This window comes from Pangasianodon hypophthalmus, chromosome 6 (assembly GCF_027358585.1).
Source record: "Pangasianodon hypophthalmus isolate fPanHyp1 chromosome 6, fPanHyp1.pri, whole genome shotgun sequence".
In the NCBI taxonomy this organism is placed as follows: domain Eukaryota; kingdom Metazoa; phylum Chordata; class Actinopteri; order Siluriformes; family Pangasiidae; genus Pangasianodon; species Pangasianodon hypophthalmus.
In genome coordinates this window covers 469,053-490,910 of record NC_069715.1, presented here as the reverse complement: position 1 = coordinate 490,910, position 21,858 = coordinate 469,053, and the positions used below count along the sequence as shown (strand labels likewise).

General features: G+C 41.4%; 1 protein-coding gene across 2 annotated transcripts in view; it reads left to right on the top strand.

Annotated features, from left to right (window-relative positions):
• Positions 1 to 20,261, top strand: part of secisbp2l (SECIS binding protein 2-like) — a 34,799-nt gene extending 14,538 nt beyond the window's left edge. For both annotated transcript variants that reach the window (XM_034305196.2, XM_053235036.1), the window contains exons 8-18: positions 2,262 to 2,387; positions 2,527 to 2,616; positions 4,200 to 4,367; positions 4,624 to 4,765; positions 4,970 to 5,130; positions 14,234 to 14,342; positions 14,743 to 14,905; positions 15,047 to 15,267; positions 15,464 to 15,618; positions 16,149 to 16,368; positions 16,495 to 20,261. In XM_034305196.2, the coding sequence (XP_034161087.2) occupies positions 2,262 to 2,387; positions 2,527 to 2,616; positions 4,200 to 4,367; positions 4,624 to 4,765; positions 4,970 to 5,130; positions 14,234 to 14,342; positions 14,743 to 14,905; positions 15,047 to 15,267; positions 15,464 to 15,618; positions 16,149 to 16,368; positions 16,495 to 17,102 (2,163 nt within the window). In that variant the 3' untranslated portion in view covers positions 17,103 to 20,261. The remainder of the gene's footprint in view (positions 1 to 2,261; positions 2,388 to 2,526; positions 2,617 to 4,199; positions 4,368 to 4,623; positions 4,766 to 4,969; positions 5,131 to 14,233; positions 14,343 to 14,742; positions 14,906 to 15,046; positions 15,268 to 15,463; positions 15,619 to 16,148; positions 16,369 to 16,494) is intronic.
• The last annotated feature ends 1,597 nt before the right edge of the window (positions 20,262 to 21,858 follow it).

Here is a 21,858-nt window from a genome sequence, read left to right as displayed (position 1 = left end):
TTAACTACAGAATGATTAAAAAGTGCTCACTTTAACTACAGAATGATTAAAAAGTGCTCTCTTTAACTATAAAATGATTAAAAAGTGCTCTCTTTAACTATAAAATGATTAAAAAGTGCTCTCTTTAACTACAGAATGATTAAAAAGTGCTCTCTTTAACTACAGAATGATTAAAAAGTGCTCACTTTAACTACAGAATGATTAAAAAGTGCTCTCTTTAACTACAGAATGATTAAAAAGTGCTCTCTTTAACTACAGAATGATTAAAAAGTGCTCTCTTTAACTACAGAATGATTAAAAAGTGCTCTCTTTAACTACAGAATGATTAAAAAGTGCTCTCTTTAACTACAGAATGATTAAAAAGTGCTCTCTTTAACTACAGAATGATTAAAAAGTGCTCTCTTTAACTACAGAATGATTAAAAAGTGCTCTCTAACTATAAAATGATTAAAAAGTGCTCACTTTAACTACAGAATGATTAAAAAGTGCTCTCTTTAACTACAGAATGATTAAAAAGTGCTCTCTTTAACTACAGAATGATTAAAAAGTGCTCTCTTTAACTACAGAATGATTAAAAAGTGCTCTCTTTAACTACAGAATGATTAAAAAGTGCTCACTTTAACTACAGAATGATTAAAAAGTGCTCTCTTTAACTACAGAATGATTAAAAAGTGCTCTCTTTAACTACAGAATGATTAAAAAGTGCTCTCTTTAACTATAAAATGATTAAAAAGTGCTCTCTTTAACTACAGAATGATTAAAAAGTGCTCACTTTAACTACAGAATGATTAAAAAGTGCTCTCTTTAACTACAGAATGATTAAAAAGTGCTCTCTTTAACTACAGAATGATTAAAAAGTGCTCTCTTTAACTACAGAATGATTAAAAAGTGCTCTCTTTAACTACAGAATGATTAAAAAGTGCTCACTTTAACTACAGAATGATTAAAAAGTGCTCACTTTAACTACAGAATGATTAAAAAGTGCTCTCTTTAACTACAGAATGATTAAAAAGTGCTCTCTTTAACTACAGAATGATTAAAAAGTGCTCTCTTTAACTACAGAATGATTAAAAAGTGCTCACTTTAACTACAGAATGATTAAAAAGTGCTCTCTTTAACTACAGAATGATTAAAAAGTGCTCTCTTTAACTACAGAATGATTAAAAAGTGCTCTCTTTAACTACAGAATGATTAAAAAGTGCTCTCTTTAACTACAGAATGATTAAAAAGTGCTCTCTTTAACTACAGAATGATTAAAAAGTGCTCACTTTAACTACAGAATGATTAAAAAGTGCTCTCTTTAACTACAGAATGATTAAAAAGTGCTCTCTTTAACTACAGAATGATTAAAAAGTGCTCTCTTTAACTATAAAATGATTAAAAAGTGCTCTCTTTAACTACAGAATGATTAAAAAGTGCTCTCTTTAACTACAGAATGATTAAAAAGTGCTCTCTTTAACTACAGAATGATTAAAAAGTGCTCTCTTTAACTACAGAATGATTAAAAAGTGCTCTCTTTAACTATAAAATGATTAAAAAGTGCTCACTTTAACTACAGAATGATTAAAAAGTGCTCTCTTTAACTATAAAATGATTAAAAAGTGCTCTCTTTAACTACAGAATGATTAAAAAGTGCTCTCTTTAACTACAGAATGATTAAAAAGTGCTCTCTTTAACTATAAAATGATTAAAAAGTGCTCTCTTTAACTATAAAATGATTAAAAAGTGCTCTCTTTAACTACAGAATGATTAAAAAGTGCTCTCTTTAACTACAGAGTGATTAAAAAGTGCTCTCTTTAACTACAGAGTGATTAAAAAGTGCTCTCTTTAACTACAGAATGATTAAAAAGTGCTCTCTTTAACTACAGAATGATTAAAAAGTGCTCTCTTTAACTACAGAATGATTAAAAAGTGCTCTCTTTAACTACAGAATGATTAAAAAGTGCTCTCTTTAACTACAGTATGATTAAAAAGTGCTCTCTTTAACTACAGAATGATTAAAAAGTGCTCTCTTTAACTACAGAATGATTAAAAAGTGCTCTCTTTAACTACAGAATGATTAAAAAGTGCTCACTTTAACTACAGAATGATTAAAAAAACAATTTTCTTATTTATTCTTTTTTACAGTAGTAATAGTAATAATTTAGTGCAAAATCATACTAAATAATAATACTAATAATCCTGCCTTTCCACGTTCTATTGATTCCATAAAACAGTTTTTCACGTTTTTGGTTAACTCTGTTTTTTTATTTCTGATTGAGGAGTTTCAGGTGGGTTTTAATGGCCGTGGTGGAGGTGGAGGTGGAGGTGGAGGTGTTGGGGTTCAGAGGAGACTGCAGCAGGGTGGAGTTCAGCCTGAACACACACCTGAACCCCTCTACTTCCAGGTACTGACCACACACACACACGCGCGCACACACACACACACTCTCTGATCTTCAGGTGTACGCTGGTGTGGTTTGCGGTGTGATAAAGTGAGGGTTGTTTATAACGGGACAGTGTGGTGTTGATTTGTCTTCCATGCAGGATGAGGATGAGTTTCCTGACCTGGCCACAGGGGGCGCTGTGCAGCGCAACAAACCTGAACAAGTACAGCTCAAACTGCCCAAACCACTGGTAAGTGTTTACAGGTTTGCGTCTGAAACATGACCAAGGTCTGTGTGCAGATAGTCACATGTAGGACTCGCGTGTAGGAGTCGTGTTTAGGGGTTATGCTCATGGTTTAGATTTAGAATTAGTGATTCGGGTCAGGGTTTACGGTTCAGGGTCTTGAAGGCCTTTAAGTTAGTGTTCAGGGTTTGTCAGGGCTTAGTGTAACAGTTTGAGTTTTAGTCTTTATAGCTTTAGCAATAGGGCCATGGGGATTAGGGGCTATAGGGATTAGGGACCATAGGCTATAGGGATTAGGGACCATAGGGATAGGGCTGTATGGTGTAGGGACTATAGGGTTATAGGGATTAGGGGCTATTGAGATTAGGGGCTGTATGGTGTAGGGACTAAAGGGTTATAGGGATTAGGGGCTGTATGGTGTAGGGACCATCAGTGGACAGTGGATAGATTTTAACCAGCCGGACCTCTTGCAAATACTGTGATGAATTTATTGGTTGCACAATTGCACTATTTGTCCATATAGTACACAATAGAAGGGATTTATTTATAATTGCACTATCCGTTGCACCCAGATGAGGATGGGTTCCCTTTTGAGCCTGGTTCCTCTCAAGGTTTCTTCCTCATATCATCTCGGGGAGTTTTTCCTTGCCACCATCGCCACTGGCTTGCTCATTAGGGATAAATTCACAGTGATAAATTTAAATATTTACAATATATTTTTGTGAATCCATTTATTTCTGTAAAGCTGCTTTGTGACAATGTCCATTGTTAAAAGCGCTATACAAATAAAATTGAATTGAATTGAACTATAGGGTTATAGGGATTAGGGGCTATAGGGATAGGGCTGTATGGTGTAGGGACTATAGGGTTATAGGGATTAGGGGCTATAGGGATAGGGCTGTATGGTGTAGGGACTATAGGGTTATAGGGATTAGGGGCTATAGGGATAGGGCTGTATGGTGTAGGGGCTGTATGGTGTAGGGACTATAGGGTTATAGGGATTAGAAGCTATTGAGATTAGGGACCATAGGGATAGGGGTGTATGGTGTAGGGGCTAGGGGGTTATAGGGATTAGGGGCTATTGAGATTAGGGGCTGTATGGTGTAGGGACTAAAGGGTTATAGGGATTAGGGGCTATAGGGATAGGGCTGTATGGTGTAGGGACTATAGGGTTATAGGGATTAGGGGCTATAGGGATAGGGCTGTATGGTGTAGGGACTATAGGGTTATAGGGATTAGGGGTTATAGGGATTAGGAGCTATTGAGATTAGGGACCATAGGGATAGGGGTGTATGGTGTAGGGGCTAGGGGGTTATAGGGATTAGGGGCTATTGAGATTAGGGGCTATAGGGATAGGACTGTATGGGTTAGGAGCTAAGGGATAGAGCCATAGGGATTGGGGGTTATAGGGATTAGGGGCTATTCAGATTAGGCGCTATGGGAATTAGGGATTCAGGGGCTTTAGGTTCCATCTGGAGATGAATGGAAATGATAAGTAAAATTGACCTGGTGTGTGTGTGTCTGTGTGTGTCTGTGTGTGTCTGTGTGTGTCTGTGTGTGTCTGTGTGTGTCTGTGTGTGTGTGTACAGTTGGATAATCTTCCGGAGAATTCCCCCATCCACATTGTTCAGACTCCCATTCCCATCACCACCTCAGTGCCCAAACGAGCCAAGAGTCAGAGGAAGAAAGCTCTGGCAGCAGCTCTAGCTACAGCACAGGAGTACTGCGAGATCAGCATGGAGCAGAGGAAACTGCAGGTACACACACACACACACACACACACACCGTCTATAGCGATATTACACTGTACACTGTTACTATATATTACTGTAACTATTAAACACTCAGGTTTCTGCGGATTTCAGTACTTTTCCAATATGGCGGACAGGCTGACACACATGTACTAGCAACGGTGGCTAATGCGACATCTACTGTTTATGTACATTTATGGATGTGTGCTTGTGTGTACGTGTGTACGTGTGTGTGTGTGTGTGTGTGTGTGTGTGTGTGTAGGAGGCTCTGACTAAAGCAGCAGGGAAGAAGAGCAGAACTCCAGTACAGCTGGATCTGGGGGACATGCTCGCTGCACTGGAGAAACAACAACAGGCCATGAAGGCACGACAACTCAACAACACCAAACCCCTTTCATACACAGGTATACACACACACACACACACACACACACACACCGAGTAAGAAAAAAAAAATCCTGAAATGCTGTATGTATACATATATTTCCCTTGCATACAAAGACAGGCACATAGAGCTGTCATATTCGCTGCACTTTATATACAGGAGTACAGTGATGTGTGTATGTGTGTGTGTGTGTGTGTGTGTGTGTGTGTGTGTGTGTGTTCAGTGGGTACGACCTCAGTGTTCCACAGTAAGGATGCAGTCAGTAAGGGAGTGATGAAATCGTACACTCCCCCCCACAACATTCTCGACTCCACAGCACCCAAAATCAAGAGGGGTAAAGAGAGAGAAGTACCCAAAGTGAAGAGACCTACTGCCCTCAAGAAGGTACTACAATACACTGCACTACAGAACAGTACAGTATACTACAGTATACTACACTACGCTGCAGTACAGTATACTACACTACAATACACTGCACTACAGAACAGTACAGTATACTACAGTATACTACACTACGCCGCAGTACGGTATACTACACTACACTACACTGCACTACAGAACAGTATAGTATACTACAGTATACTACACTACGCCGCAGTACAGTATACTACACTACAATACACTGCACTACAGTACAGTACAGTATACTACAGTATACTACACTACGCTGCAGTACAGTATACTACACTACACTGCACTACAGAACAGTACAGTATACTACAGTATACTACACTACGCTGCAGTACAGTATACTACACTACAATACACTGCACTACAGAACAGTACAGTATACTACAGTATACTACACTACGCCGCAGTACGGTATACTACACTACTATACACTGCACTACAGAACAGTATAGTATACTACACTACAACACACTACGCTGCAGTACAGTATACTACACTACAATACACTGCACTACAGAACAGTACAGTATACTACAGTATACTACACTACGCTGCAGTACAGTATACTACACTACAATACACTGCACTACAGAACAGTACAGTATACTACAGTATACTACAGTATACTACACTACGCTGCAGTACAGTATACTACACTACAATACACTGCACTACAAAACAGTACAGTATACTACAGTATACTACACTACGCTGCAGTACAGTATACTACACTACAATACACTGCACTACAGAACAGTATAGTATACTACAGTATACTACACTACGCTGCAGTACAGTGTGGTACACTACAATACACTGCACTACAGAACAGTACAGTATACTACAGTATACTACACTACGCCGCAGTACAGTATACTACACTACAATACACTGCACTACAGAACAGTACAGTATACTACAGTATATTACACTACGCCGCAGTACAGTGTGGTACACTACAATACACTGCACTACAGAACAGTACAGTATACTACAGTATACTACACTACGCCGCAGTACAGTATACTACACTACAATACACTGCACTACAGAACAGTACAGTATACTACAGTATACTACACTACGCCGCAGTACAGTATACTACACTACAATACACTGCACTACAGAACAGTACAGTATACTACAGTATACTACACTACGCCGCAGTACAGTATACTAAACTACAATACACTGCACTACAGAACAGTATAGTATACTACACTACAACACACTGCACTACAGAACAGTACAGTATACTACAGTATACTACACTACGCTGCAGTACAGTGTGGTGCACTACAATACACTGCACTACAGAACAGTACAGTATACTACAGTATACTACACTACGCCGCAGTACAGTGTGGTGCACTACAATACACTGCACTACAGAACAGTACAGTATACTACAGTATACTACACTACGCCGCAGTACAGTGTGGTGCACTACAATACACTGCACTACAGAACAGTACAGTATACTACACTACGCCGCAGTACAGTGGACTACACTACAATACACTGCACTACAGAACAGTACAGTATACTACAGTATACTACACTACGCCGCAGTACAGTGTGGTACACTACAATACACTGCACTACAGAACAGTACAGTATACTACAGTATACTACACTACGCCGCAGTACAGTGTGGTACACTACAATACACTGCACTACAGAACAGTACAGTATACTACAGTATACTACACTACGCCGCAGTACAGTGTGGTGCACTACAATACACTGCACTACAGAACAGTACAGTATACTACAGTATACTACACTACGCCGCAGTACGGTATACTACACTACAATACACTGCACTACGGAACAGTACAGTATACTACAGTATACTACACTACGCCGCAGTACAGTGTGGTACACTACAATACACTGCACTACAGAACATACTACAGTATACTACACTACGCCGCAGTACGGTATACTACACTACAATACACTGCACTACAGAACAGTACAGTATACTACAGTATACTACACTACGCCGCAGTACAGTGTGGTACACTACAATACACTGCACTACAGAACAGTACAGTATACTACAGTATACTACACTACGCCGCAGTACGGTATACTACACTACAATACACTGCACTACAGAACAGTACAGTATACTACAGTATACTACACTACGCCGCAGTACGGTATACTACACTACAATACACTGCACTACAGAACAGTACAGTATACTACAGTATACTACACTACGCCGCAGTACAGTATACTACACTACAATACACTGCACTACAGAACAGTACAGTATACTACAGTATACTACACTACGCCGCAGTACAGTGTGGTACACTACAATACACTGCACTACAGAACAGTACAGTATACTACAGTATACTACACTACGCCGCAGTACAGTGTGGTACACTACAATACACTGCACTACAGAACAGTACAGTATACTACAGTATACTACACTACGCCGCAGTACAGTGTGGTACACTACAATACACTGCACTACAGAACAGTACAGTATACTACAGTATACTACACTACGCCGCAGTACAGTATACTACACTACAATACACTGCACTACAGAACAGTACAGTATACTACAGTATATTACACTACGCCGCAGTACAGTATACTACACTACAATACACTGCACTACAGAACAGTACAGTATACTACAGTATATTACACTACGCCGCAGTACAGTGTGGTACACTACAATACACTGCACTACAGAACAGTACAGTATACTACAGTATACTACACTACGCCGCAGTACAGTATACTACACTACAATACACTGCACTACAGAACAGTACAGTATACTACAGTATACTACACTACGCCGCAGTACAGTATACTACACTACAATACACTGCACTACAGAACAGTACAGTATACTACAGTATACTACACTACGCCGCAGTACAGTATACTACACTACAATACACTGCACTACAGAACAGTATAGTATACTACACTACAACACACTGCACTACAGAACAGTACAGTATACTACAGTATACTACACTACGCTGCAGTACAGTGTGGTGCACTACAATACACTGCACTACAGAACAGTACAGTATACTACAGTATACTACACTACGCCGCAGTACAGTGTGGTGCACTACAATACACTGCACTACAGAACAGTACAGTATACTACAGTATACTACACTACGCCGCAGTACAGTGTGGTGCACTACAATACACTGCACTACAGAACAGTACAGTATACTACAGTATACTACACTACGCCGCAGTACAGTATACTACACTACAATACACTGCACTACAGAACAGTACAGTATACTACAGTATACTACACTACGCCGCAGTACAGTGTGGTACACTACAATACACTGCACTACAGAACAGTACAGTATACTACAGTATACTACACTACGCCGCAGTACAGTGTGGTACACTACAATACACTGCACTACAGAACAGTACAGTATACTACAGTATACTACACTACGCCGCAGTACAGTGTGGTACACTACAATACACTGCACTACAGAACAGTACAGTATACTACAGTATACTACACTACGCCGCAGTACAGTGTGGTGCACTACAATACACTGCACTACAGAACAGTACAGTATACTACAGTATACTACACTACGCCGCAGTACGGTATACTACACTACAATACACTGCACTACAGAACAGTACAGTATACTACAGTATACTACACTACGCCGCAGTACGGTATACTACACTACAATACACTGCACTACAGAACAGTACAGTATACTACAGTATACTACACTACGCCGCAGTACAGTATACTACACTACAATACACTGCACTACAGAACAGTACAGTATACTACAGTATACTACACTACGCCGCAGTACAGTGTGGTACACTACAATACACTGCACTACAGAACAGTACAGTATACTACAGTATACTACACTACGCCGCAGTACAGTGTGGTACACTACAATACACTGCACTACAGAACAGTACAGTATACTACAGTATACTACACTACGCCGCAGTACAGTGTGGTACACTACAATACACTGCACTACAGAACAGTACAGTATACTACAGTATACTACACTACGCCGCAGTACAGTGTGGTGCACTACAATACACTGCACTACAGAACAGTACAGTATACTACAGTATACTACACTACGCCGCAGTACGGTATACTACACTACAATACACTGCACTACGGAACAGTACAGTATACTACAGTATACTACACTACGCCGCAGTACAGTGTGGTACACTACAATACACTGCACTACAGAACATACTACAGTATACTACACTACGCCGCAGTACGGTATACTACACTACAATACACTGCACTACAGAACAGTACAGTATACTACAGTATACTACACTACGCCGCAGTACAGTGTGGTACACTACAATACACTGCACTACAGAACAGTACAGTATACTACAGTATACTACACTACGCCGCAGTACAGTGTGGTGCACTACAATACACTGCACTACAGAACAGTACAGTATACTACAGTATACTACACTACGCTGCAGTACAGTGTGGTACACTACAATACACTGCACTACAGAACAGTACAGTATACTACAGTATACTACACTACGCCGCAGTACGGTATACTACACTACAATACACTGCACTACAGAACAGTACAGTATACTACAGTATACTACACTACGCCGCAGTACGGTATACTACACTACAATACACTGCACTACAGAACAGTACAGTATACTACAGTATACTACACTACGCCGCAGTACAGTGTGGTACACTACAATACACTGCACTACAGAACAGTACAGTATACTACAGTATACTACACTACGCTGCAGTACAGTATACTACACTACAATACACTGCACTACAGAACAGTACAGTATACTACAGTATACTACACTACGCCGCAGTACGGTATAATACACTACAATACACTGCACTACAGAACAGTACAGTATACTACAGTATACTACACTACGCCGCAGTACGGTATACTACACTACAATACACTGCACTACAGAACAGTATAGTATACTACAGTATACTACACTACGCCGCAGTACAGTGTGGTACACTACAATACACTGCACTACAGAACAGTACAGTATACTACAGTATACTACACTACGCCGCAGTACAGTGTGGTGCACTACAATACACTGCACTACAGAACAGTACAGTATACTACACTACGCTGCAGTACAGTATACTACACTACAATACACTGCACTACAGAACAGTACAGTATATTACAGTATACTACACTACGCCGCAGTACAGTGTACTACACTACAATACACTGCACTACAGAACAGTACAGTATACTACAGTATACTACACTACGCCGCAGTACAGTATACTACACTACGCCGCAGTACAGTATACTACACTACAATACACTGCACTACAGAACAGTACAGTATACTACACTACGCCGCAGTACAGTATACTACACTACAATACACTGCACTACAGAACAGTACAGTATACTACAGTATACTACACTACGCCGCAGTACGGTATACTACACTACAATACACTGCACTACAGAACAGTACAGTATACTACAGTATACTACACTACGCCGCAGTACAGTATACTACACTACGCCGCAGTACAGTGTGGTACACTACAATACACTGCACTACAGAACAGTACAGTATACTACAGTATACTACACTACGCCGCAGTACAGTGTACTACACTACAATACACTGCACTACAGAACAGTACAGTATACTACAGTATACTACACTACGCCGCAGTACAGTGTGGTACACTACAATACACTGCACTACAGAACAGTACAGTATACTACAGTATACTACACTACGCCGCAGTACAGTGTGGTGCACTACAATACACTGCACTACAGAACAGTACAGTATACTACAGTATACTACACTACGCCGCAGTACAGTGTGGTGCACTACAATACACTGCACTACAGAACAGTACAGTATACTACAGTATACTACACTACGCCGCAGTACAGTATACTAAACTACAATACACTGCACTACAGAACAGTATAGTATACTACACTACAACACACTGCACTACAGAACAGTACAGTATACTACAGTATATTACACTATGCTGCAGTACAGTGTGGTGCACTACAATACACTGCACTACAGAACAGTACAGTATACTACAGTATACTACACTACGCCGCAGTACAGTATACTACACTACAATACACTGCACTACAGAACAGTATAGTATACTACACTACAACACACTGCACTACAGAACAGTACAGTATACTACAGTATATTACACTACGCTGCAGTACAGTGTGGTGCACTACAATACACTGCACTACAGAACAGTACAGTATACTACAGTGTATTACATTATGCTGCAGTACAGTATACTACAATACACTGCACTCCAGAATAGTATAGTATACTACAGTATACTACAGTATACTACACTACAACACACTACGCTGCAGTACAGTATACTACACTACACTACGCTGCACTACAGAATAGTATAGTATACTACAGTATACTACACTACAATACACTGCAATACACTACGCCGCAGTACGGTGTACTACAGTATACTACACTACAACACACTACACTGCAGTACAGTATACTACACTACACTACGCTGCACTACAGAATAGTATAGTATACTACAGTATAGTACAGTATACTACACTACAACACACTACGCTGCAGTACAGTATACTACACTACAACACACTACGCTACAGAATAGTACAGTATACTACACTACAACACACTACGCTACAGAATAGTACAGTATACTACAGTATACTACACTACAACACACTACGCTGCAGTACAGTATACTACAATATAGTACAATACACTGCACTACAGAATAGTACAGTATACTATAGTATACTACACTACAACACACTACACTGCAGTAAGTTTTACTACAGTACGCTACATTATTAGACGGTGCAGTAGAGTACAGTGCGGTACAGTACGCTACATTATCAGACGGCGCAGTAGAGTACAGTATGGTACAGTACGCTACATTATCAGACGGTGCAGTAGAGTACAGTGCGGTACAGTACGCTACATTATTAGACGGTGCATTAGAGTACAGGATGGTACAGTACGCTACATTATTAGACGGTGCAGTAGAGTACAGTGCGGTACAGTACGCTACATTATTAGACGGTGCATTAGAGTACAGGATGGTACAGTACGCTACATTATTAGACGGTGCAGTAGAGTACAGTATGGTACAGTACGCTACATTATTAGACGGTGCATTAGAGTACAGGATGGTACAGTACGCTACATTATCAGACGGCGCAGTAGAGTACAGTGCGGTACAGTACGCTACATTATTAGACGGTGCAGTAGAGTACAGTATGGTACAGTACGCTACATTATTAGACGGTGCATTAGAGTACAGGATGGTACAGTACGCTACATTATTAGACGGTGCAGTAGAGTACAGGATGGTACAGTACGCTACATTATTAGACGGTGCAGTAGAGTACAGTATGGTACAGTACGCTACATTATTAGACGGTGCATTAGAGTACAGGATGGTACAGTACGCTACATTATCAGACGGCGCAGTAGAGTACAGTGCGGTACAGTACGCTACATTATCAGACGGCGCAGTAGAGTACAGTACGGTACAGTACGCTACATTATTAGACGGTGCATTAGAGTACAGGATGGTACAGTACGCTACATTATTAGACGGTGCATTAGAGTACAGGATGGTACAGTACGCTACATTATTAGACGGTGCATTAGAGTACAGGATGGTACAGTACGCTACATTATTAGACGGTGCAGTAGAGTACAGTATGGTACAGTACGCTACATTATTAGACGGTGCATTAGAGTACAGGATGGTACAGTACGCTACATTATTAGACGGTGCATTAGAGTACAGGATGGTACAGTACGCTACATTATCAGACGGTGCAGTAGAGTACAGTATGGTACAGTACGCTACATTATTAGACGGTGCATTAGAGTACAGGATGGTACAGTACGCTACATTATTAGACGGTGCATTAGAGTACAGGATGGTACAGTACGCTACATTATCAGACGGTGCATTAGAGTACAGGATGGTACAGTACGCTACATTATCAGACGGTGCAGTAGAGTACAGTATGGTACAGTACGCTACATTATTAGACGGTGCAGTAGAGTACAGTATGGTACAGTACACTACATTATCAGACGGTGCAGTAGAGTACAGTATGGTACAGTACGCTACATTATTAGACGGTGCAGTAGAGTACAGTATGGTACAGTACGCTACATTATCAGACGGTGCAGTAGAGTACAGTATGGTACAGTACGCTACATTATTAGACGGTGCAGTAGAGTACAGTATGGTACAGTACGCTACATTATTAGACGGTGCAGTAGAGTACAGTATGGTACAGTACGCTACATTATCAGACGGTGCAGTAGAGTACAGTATGGTACAGTACGCTACATTATTAGACGGTGCAGTAGAGTACAGTATGGTACAGTACACTATGTCACACTCTAGACTGAAGGCCCAATACTAATTTAAACGCACCTTTGTTCACTTCTCCCTGGATGTCTGTAGTGTAGTACACTACCGTATAGCGGAGTACACTGGAGTACAATGCACCACATTGCAATATAGTGCAGTATAGTACAGTTCAGTATAGTACAGTAATGTATAGTATAGTACAGTGCAATATAGTACAGTATAGTACACTACTCTGTAGTGCAGTATAGTTCAGTATAGCATAGTTCAGTACAGTATAGTACAGTGCAGTATAGTACAGTACAGTATAGTACAGTATAGTACAGTGCAGTATAGTACAGTATAGTACAGTGCAGTATAGTACAGTATAGTACAGTGCAGTATAGTACAGTATAGTACAGTGCAGTATAGTATAGTACAGTACACTACTCTGTAGTTCAGTACACTAGATAACAGTACAGTATAGTGCAGTACTGACTGAAAGACCAGTACTGATTTCACTACCTTTTGTGTTCCACCTCTTCAGCATGAGTAAAGTTCATTAGACTTCATCTGACTTACCCAGATACACTGTGTGTGTGTGTGTGTGTGTGTGTGTGTGTTTAGGTGATCCTGAAGGAGCGTGAGGTGAAGGCTAAGCTGTGTGTGAAGGAGCAGCCAGATGACGAGCTTCACTTCACTGACACACTCACACAGGAGACAGTCTCACAAGAGGGTGTGTACACACACACACACACTCTCTCTCTCGCACACACATACACGCACACGCGCACACACACACACACACACACACACACACACACTCTCTCTCTCTCTCTCTCTCTCTCTCTCTCTCTCTCTCTCTCTCTCTCTCTCTCTCTCACACACACACACACACACACACACACACACACACACACACACACACATTATGTTTAAGATTAAAGTACGACATTTTCCCCTTTCACGATGAGAGCTGATGATGTCACAGCAGCCAACCAGTCAGCAGCTTCTTTTATAACACACACATTTTAAACACACACTTCCTCTATTCATTCTTCCTTTGTTTCTCTCAATTTCTTTGTGCATGGAAACTTCACACATTTTACTGTGTGTGTGTGTGTGTGTGTGTGTAGAGAACGGTCTGAGCATGCCCAGTGACGCCTCGCTGTCTCCAGCCAGTCAGAATTCTCCGTACAGCATCACTCCGGTGTCGCAGGGTTCTCCAGCCAGCTCGGGCATCGGCAGTCCCATGGCCTCGTCCACCATCACCAAGATTCACAGCAGGAGGTTCAGAGAGTGAGTACACACACACACACACACACATTTATACACACTTATAAACACATCTGATCTGTTGATCACTGTCTTTTGTGTATAATTGACTTCATCCACTGCACTGATTATTGAGTGTGTGTGTGTGTGTGTGTGTGTGTGTAGGTACTGTAACCAGGTGCTGAATAAGGAGATCGATGAGAGCGTCACTCTCCTGCTGCAGGAGCTAGTGCGTTTTCAGGAGCGAGTGTATCAGAAGGAACCCACTAAAGCTAAAGCTAAGCGCCGCCTGGTCATGGGTTTGCGCGAGGTCACCAAGCACATGAAGCTCAACAAGATACGATGTGTGATCATCTCGCCCAACTGTGAGAAGATCCAGGCCAAGGGTGAGGGGTGCCTTTACTTTTGGTACTCAGCTGATCAGGTCTGAAGCTCCGAAATGTTCCGTAGACTCAGGGTATATTTGTGTTTCTTTTACAATATTCTGTACAGCTGAGCTCACTTAGGAGTGTGTGTGCGTGTGTGTGTGTGCGTGTGTGTGTGTGCGTGTGTGTGTGTGTGTGTGCGCGCGCGTGTGTGTAGGCGGTCTGGACGAGGCTCTGTACAACGTGATCGCGATGGCCCGTGAGCAGGAGATCCCGTTCGTTTTTGCTCTGGGGCGTAAAGCTCTCGGCCGCTGCGTTAACAAACTCGTCCCCGTCAGCGTGGTCGGGATCTTCAACTACTCCGGAGCAGAGGTGCACACACACGCACACACACACGCACACACACGCACACACACACGCGCGCACACACGCGCACACACACACACTCACTGACGCACACACACTCACACACACACTCACGCGCACACACACACACACCCGTGTACCTGCGTGCACACACTCACTCATTCACACACACATTCACTGACGCACTCATGCACACACACACTCGTGCACACACGCACAGTCACACACTCACGCACACTCACGCACACCTCTGGTGGCTGCAGCCCAACTTTCACCCTGTTCACACTACTCAAGAAAGAGCACACCTTCTTATTCTTCTTCTTCTTCTTCTTTTTCTTATTTTCCTTTTCCTCCTCCTCGTTCTCCTTCTTCTTCCCTTTTCTTCTTCCCTTTTCTTCTTTTTCTCCTTCTCCTTCTCCTTCTTCTTCTTCTTTTTCCCTTTTCTTCTTCTTCTTCTTCTTTTTCTTCTTCTTCTTCTTCTGTGAGTTTTAATCGTCATTTCTTCTGTGTGTGTGTGTGTGTGTGTGTGTGTTCAGGCTCTGTTTAACCGCCTGGTGTCTCTGACGGAGGAGGCGCGCAGGGCGTATAAGGAGATGGTGTGTGCTCTGGAGCAGGAGCAGGCTGAGGAGGCTCTGAAGAACGTTAAGAAGGTTCCACACCATATGGGTCACTCGCGCAATCCATCAGCTGCCTCGGCCATTTCCTTCTGCAGCGTCATCTCAGAGCCCATCTCTGAGGTCAATGAGAAGGAGTACGGTACGCCAGACACACACACACACACACACACACACACGCGCAGTGTAGCCGAATCTCTAGAATCTTCATGTTCACTGTATATTTGGGACTTTGGTGCTAACCTTAACCCTGTGTGTGTGTGTGTAGAGACGAACTGGAGGACGATGGTGGAGAACTCTGACGCTCTAGAACCTCTGGAGAACGAGTTTAACAGAACGAGCGCGAATAAAGACGCAGAGGGAAGCGCAGATGGCGCACCGGCCGCGTCCCAAATCGCCTCATCCTCCTCATCCTGTAAGGAGGAAGGGCGCACGGAGGACGGATTGGAGCGAGCTTCTCAGCAGAGCACGGAGACGGGGTCTCTGGACGGGAGCTGCAGGGGTCCGACCACCTCGTACTCGTCCATCACCAGCACCAGCAGCATCACGCTGGTCCCCGGGGCGCTGGGCGAGGACGATGAGGAGGACGAGGACGAAGACGACGAAGAGGAGGATGAGTACACACCCGAGCCCATCCTGGTGGAGGTGCCTCCTCTGAGCAGCATGATCGAGACGTGGGTGAGCACCACGCTGGAGAACCTGCAGCTCTCCGGCAAAACACACGGCGACGAGGAAGAGGAGGAGGAGGAGGGGGAGGGGGTTGAGGGGGAGGGGAAGGAGGAAGAGGAGGAGGAAGATATCAGAGGAGTGAGCGATGAAGAGGATGAGCTCGAGTCTTCTGTCGAGGATAAGCAGATGGAGAAAAACTCTGATTGAGACACACACACACACACACACACACACTTCCTGCTATATCACTCACAACAACAATCTCAGGAAACTGACGGGGACGGACCACACACACTTCCTGTAGTCATGCAGCTGCACACACACACACACACACACACACACACACACACACACACACACACCTCCATCTCCGTCCATACTTGAATGAATTACACTCCTTAGTCCATGCTGTGTATGTGTGTGTGTGTGATGATGATGATTTTTCTGGACATCTTAACTCACTTTACACACACACACACACACACACACACACACACACACACACACACTTCCTGTCTGCTCACACATTAAGGGATTAGTTAACAGCTTCTTTCTTTCTCCTTTATTTATTCGCTGATGTTCATCATGACCAGAATCAACGACAGCGTGTTTATTATTATTATAATAATTATTATTATTATTATTATTATTATTAATGACCCCTTTCAAGTTTTACACACACACACACACACACACACCCCATCATCATCATCATCATCATTAGTTTAAGATTAAAATCATTACAGATTATTGTGATGTATTAAAAAAGCTCGACTCTGATTGGTTCCTCAGCGGGACCCTCTCGTCTCTCGCTGGTTAATATCCTGACTGTTTTGTGACCGTCGCGTCTTTTGTCACCGTGCGTTAATTCACGCTCGAGTGTGTGTGTGCGGCGCTAATCGGAACAAGCGAATCGATCTGTAAATAGCGTGTAAAGGTTGTTTCTAATAAACGATGCGCTTCTTATTTATCGTGTTTAAATAACGACGGAACAAAATGGACATTTTCTCGGTGTTGGTTTTAAATCCTGTGTGTTTTTCTCCTTTCTCTGGACGTGTGCCGATAAATCACAATAATCACGATATAACTCACGATATTATCGCTTTTTAAGTAACACAGTTAGCTAATTCACTTGGGCTAGCTAGCTAGTTCCATACATTACCTGTCATGTGCTAGCTACATTTTTTTTTTCAAACAATAACAAATCAGTTCATCCGTTTATTTATTTACCGTTGGCCACAGATGTAGTGATTGGCATAAAACATATAATAACTAGCCTAATGTTATGTTAGCTAGCTTGCTAGTAATGTTAGCTGGGTATGTAAGGTGAAATAGCTACAGTTTGAGGTAACATAAGCTAAGGAAGATGTTAGCTAGCTACACGTGACCATGGCAACGATCATCTTCAATCTATGACATGTTTTATCTCAACACTGCTCCCTACCTAGGCAGCCTATCGAGTGGAATGTTTGAAGCATCCATGCTAACAGCGTAGCGTATCGTGTGAGTGATTATCGGCACGTGCCTAGCGTGATTATTACTGATCTGTACAGGTCACCTGTGTTCAGGTGAGTGTGTCTTTCCTGCTTCAATTAGATTTAGGCTTTTTTTTTTTTTATTTTTTTTTTTAGTTTTTTTTGTTTCTCTGTACTCCCTTTAAAGTAAGTGTTATAGTGAATGTAGATCAGTAAAAAACTTTCAGGAAAAAATATAAAATCTACCGTCAGGTCCGAAAGTCTGAGTGCACGACCAAGAACTGTTTATATTCTGTTCTGCAGTTAAACACTTAAACTGATTCTGGTGTAGAGTAAAGAGTCATCGTACATCATACTGCCTGATGGCGACTCCTCAAGTGATTCACTTAGATTTAAAAATCACTCTGAGTCCAACTGAATCATTTGGCGAGTAAATTTATTAGTGAATCTGGTCAGATTTAAATGTGACTCCTGGAGTGATTCGGTGTAAATGACTGCCTAAGTGATTCACCTATGTGTCTGTGATTCCTTGAGTGATATACATACATTTAAACACGACTCTCCTAGTGATTCAGTTACATTTGTAAATGACTCTTCAAGTGATTGGCTCAAATTTGTAAGTGACTCTTTTACTGATTCTTTACATTTGTAAGTGACTCTTTTACTGATTCACTTACAATTGTAAATGACTCTTTTACTGATTCACTTAGTAAACGACTCTTTTACTGATTCGGTTACAAACACTTCCCAAATGATTTGCCTACACTCACATTTGTAAACTATTTGCAAATCCTCGATAGATTCTAACACTCAGTAATGACTCTTTAAATGATCCACGCACATTTATAAATGACTCGTCGTGTATTTTGTTTGGATTCAAAACTGTCTCCATGTAAATTTATAAACTATTCCTTGTAATGAGAGCACTGGGGAATGTAGACTCAAAGCATACATTAGCTTATATTTGTGGCTAATAGGCTAATAATTTAGTGTGTAGACAGAAACATCCAGAACATCAACACGAGAAATAATATTAGTAATAATAATAATAATAATAATAATAATAATAATAATGATATAGTTCATGGTGGTGACTCAGACTTTAGGGCCGGGACCAGATGAAGGAATTGTGCAGTTATTAGGCTTTTATGTGTAAACACTCTGAGGACAGTCACACTGTGTGTGTGTGTGTGTGTGTGTGTGTGTGTGTAAAATCACAGATCCGGGGCTTTAACACTCCCCACTCAGTCCATCTTTACTCTTTTTACTTTTCTCCTTTTTCTGTCTCGTTCTGTTTTTTCATTCTCTCCATCTAAATTTTATGCTCTTTTTCCTCTCCCTCGAGCTCCTCGTGCTGTTTTTCCTCTTTCTCTTTGCTGTTATTCTCTCTCTCTCTCTCTCTCTCTCTCTCTCTCTCTTTCTCTCTCTCTCTCGCTTTTTTCCCCACCATAACTGATATAATTCCTGTAGGATGTTGGTGTGTGTTACTGATTGCCTTCACTCACCTGTTCGTGGCGTTTCAGCTTTATTTGGTTGAAGATTAACATTAACACACACACACACCCGACTCTGTATAACAGGTGTGTGTGTGTGTGTGTGTGTGTGTGTGTGTGTGTGTGTGTGTGTGTGTGTGTGTGTGTGTGTTGCGTCGTGGTCAGCGCAGTGTGATTTGTCCTCGTGTGTGTGTGCTCCATGTCATTTGCACTATGTAAATATTGCAGACTGATTGTGACTGTGGTGTTCATGTGAAACGGTGATATGAAGGATTTCTGTCGTGCTGCTTGTGTTTCTGCAGGAGCTTCTCTAAAAACACACACACACACTCTTTAATGTGCTCTTTATGACATCTCCTGACCAATTAACACCATTAAACTCTTGTAATGAAAACCAACCTCTGTGGAAACGCCACTCTTTTATCACAGATCACACACTTTTTGTTTATTTGTTTATAACAATTCAAAACTGTCACATTAATGAAGTCGAGGTCACATGACTGCACTAAATGATGCTTCATGTCGCCCAGAAGTTTTTAGACTCTTCACACTGATGACTGATGACAGACTGAGCTGTCCATCACCGTCACAAGTCTCTTAAATGTGACATAATGACACATCAGATTCTCGAGATTCACTCGCAAGAAAAATGAATAAAATTGAATAATCTAGAAACAGATTGAAATGTTTCGCCACCAGGGGGCGCTGTGTGATAAATATTGCAGTTTTGAACACGTGCATTGTAAATTAAAACACTGATTACAGACAGCAGTAAGTAAATGAGTCAGTAATGTTATAACCACTAGGGGGCGCTGTTATAGTACTCCTATAATCCTGTTATAAAATCCACCCACCTGAAGACGATCATGTCAGTCACACCTCATCAGCTAATGGGCTCCAAGTTAAAAAAAAAAAAAAAAAAAAGAATCTAGATTCTAAAAGGAAAATCTTTTTTTTTTTTAAAGGAAGATTGAAGATGTTTAAAGGTCAAAAGGATACATTTAAAAAATATGTATTTTTTTAAACTCTTTGAAATGTTACAAGTGTTAAAGAGCACGATGAAGTAAAATTGGAGATGAAGGAACAAAAGAAAAGACAAAGGTTTAATACATGAAAAAGTACAGAGGGATTAAAAAGAAAAAAATAGGTTTATAAATGAACAAATGAAAGAGAAAAAAAGAGAGAAAACAGAAAGAGGGATTAAAGGAAGAAAAGAGGATGAAAGGAAAAATAAAACAGAAATGAGAAAAGATAATAGGTAAAAGAAAATAAAAGCATAAAAGGAAAAATGGCAAGAAATATAAGTAATTGATAAATGAAAAATTAAGGAAAAAACATAGTAGGAAAAAAGAAAAGTGTTCAGCGAATCTTCTGGAGATCACAAGTTCAAATCCTGATGATGCCACAGCCAAAATTGGCTGTGCTCTCTGGGTGGGAGGGGCATACACTCTCTCCCCTGTCAATCATAACTAGCCAATCATCTGCCTCTGTTAGCTCACGTATGTGGAAGAGGGCGGATATCGCTTTCCTCTGAGTTACGCTGCTCTGTGACGCAGCATGAGCCGCAGTTCGAAAAGATGCGTTTGATTGGCTTCACGTGTCTTGGAGGAAAAACGTATTAGCCTTCGCCCTCCCCGGGTAAATGTCGTATGATAGGGGGATGGAAAATGGCCAAGATCAAATTGAGGAGAGAGCTGGGGGAAAAATACAAAAGAAAAGAAAGAGAAGTAGAGAGATACAGCGTGTGAGTATAATAAGTTTGTGTTGTATGGAATTCCGAATTGGTCGGATTATCAGGTGTCAAATTCTCCAACATTCCATCAGTGTTTTGTAGTTCATCTTTAGCAGGGTCCTTCTTACAACCCGAGAGCTGATTCTCCCATCTGTAGCCGTGTCTGGGAGACATTTCCCGTCTGACAGAGAACCCATATTTGAACCACGATGTTCAACTCCGGCTTCAGCAGCGTCCGGAAATGAATATGACTTCTGCCAGCT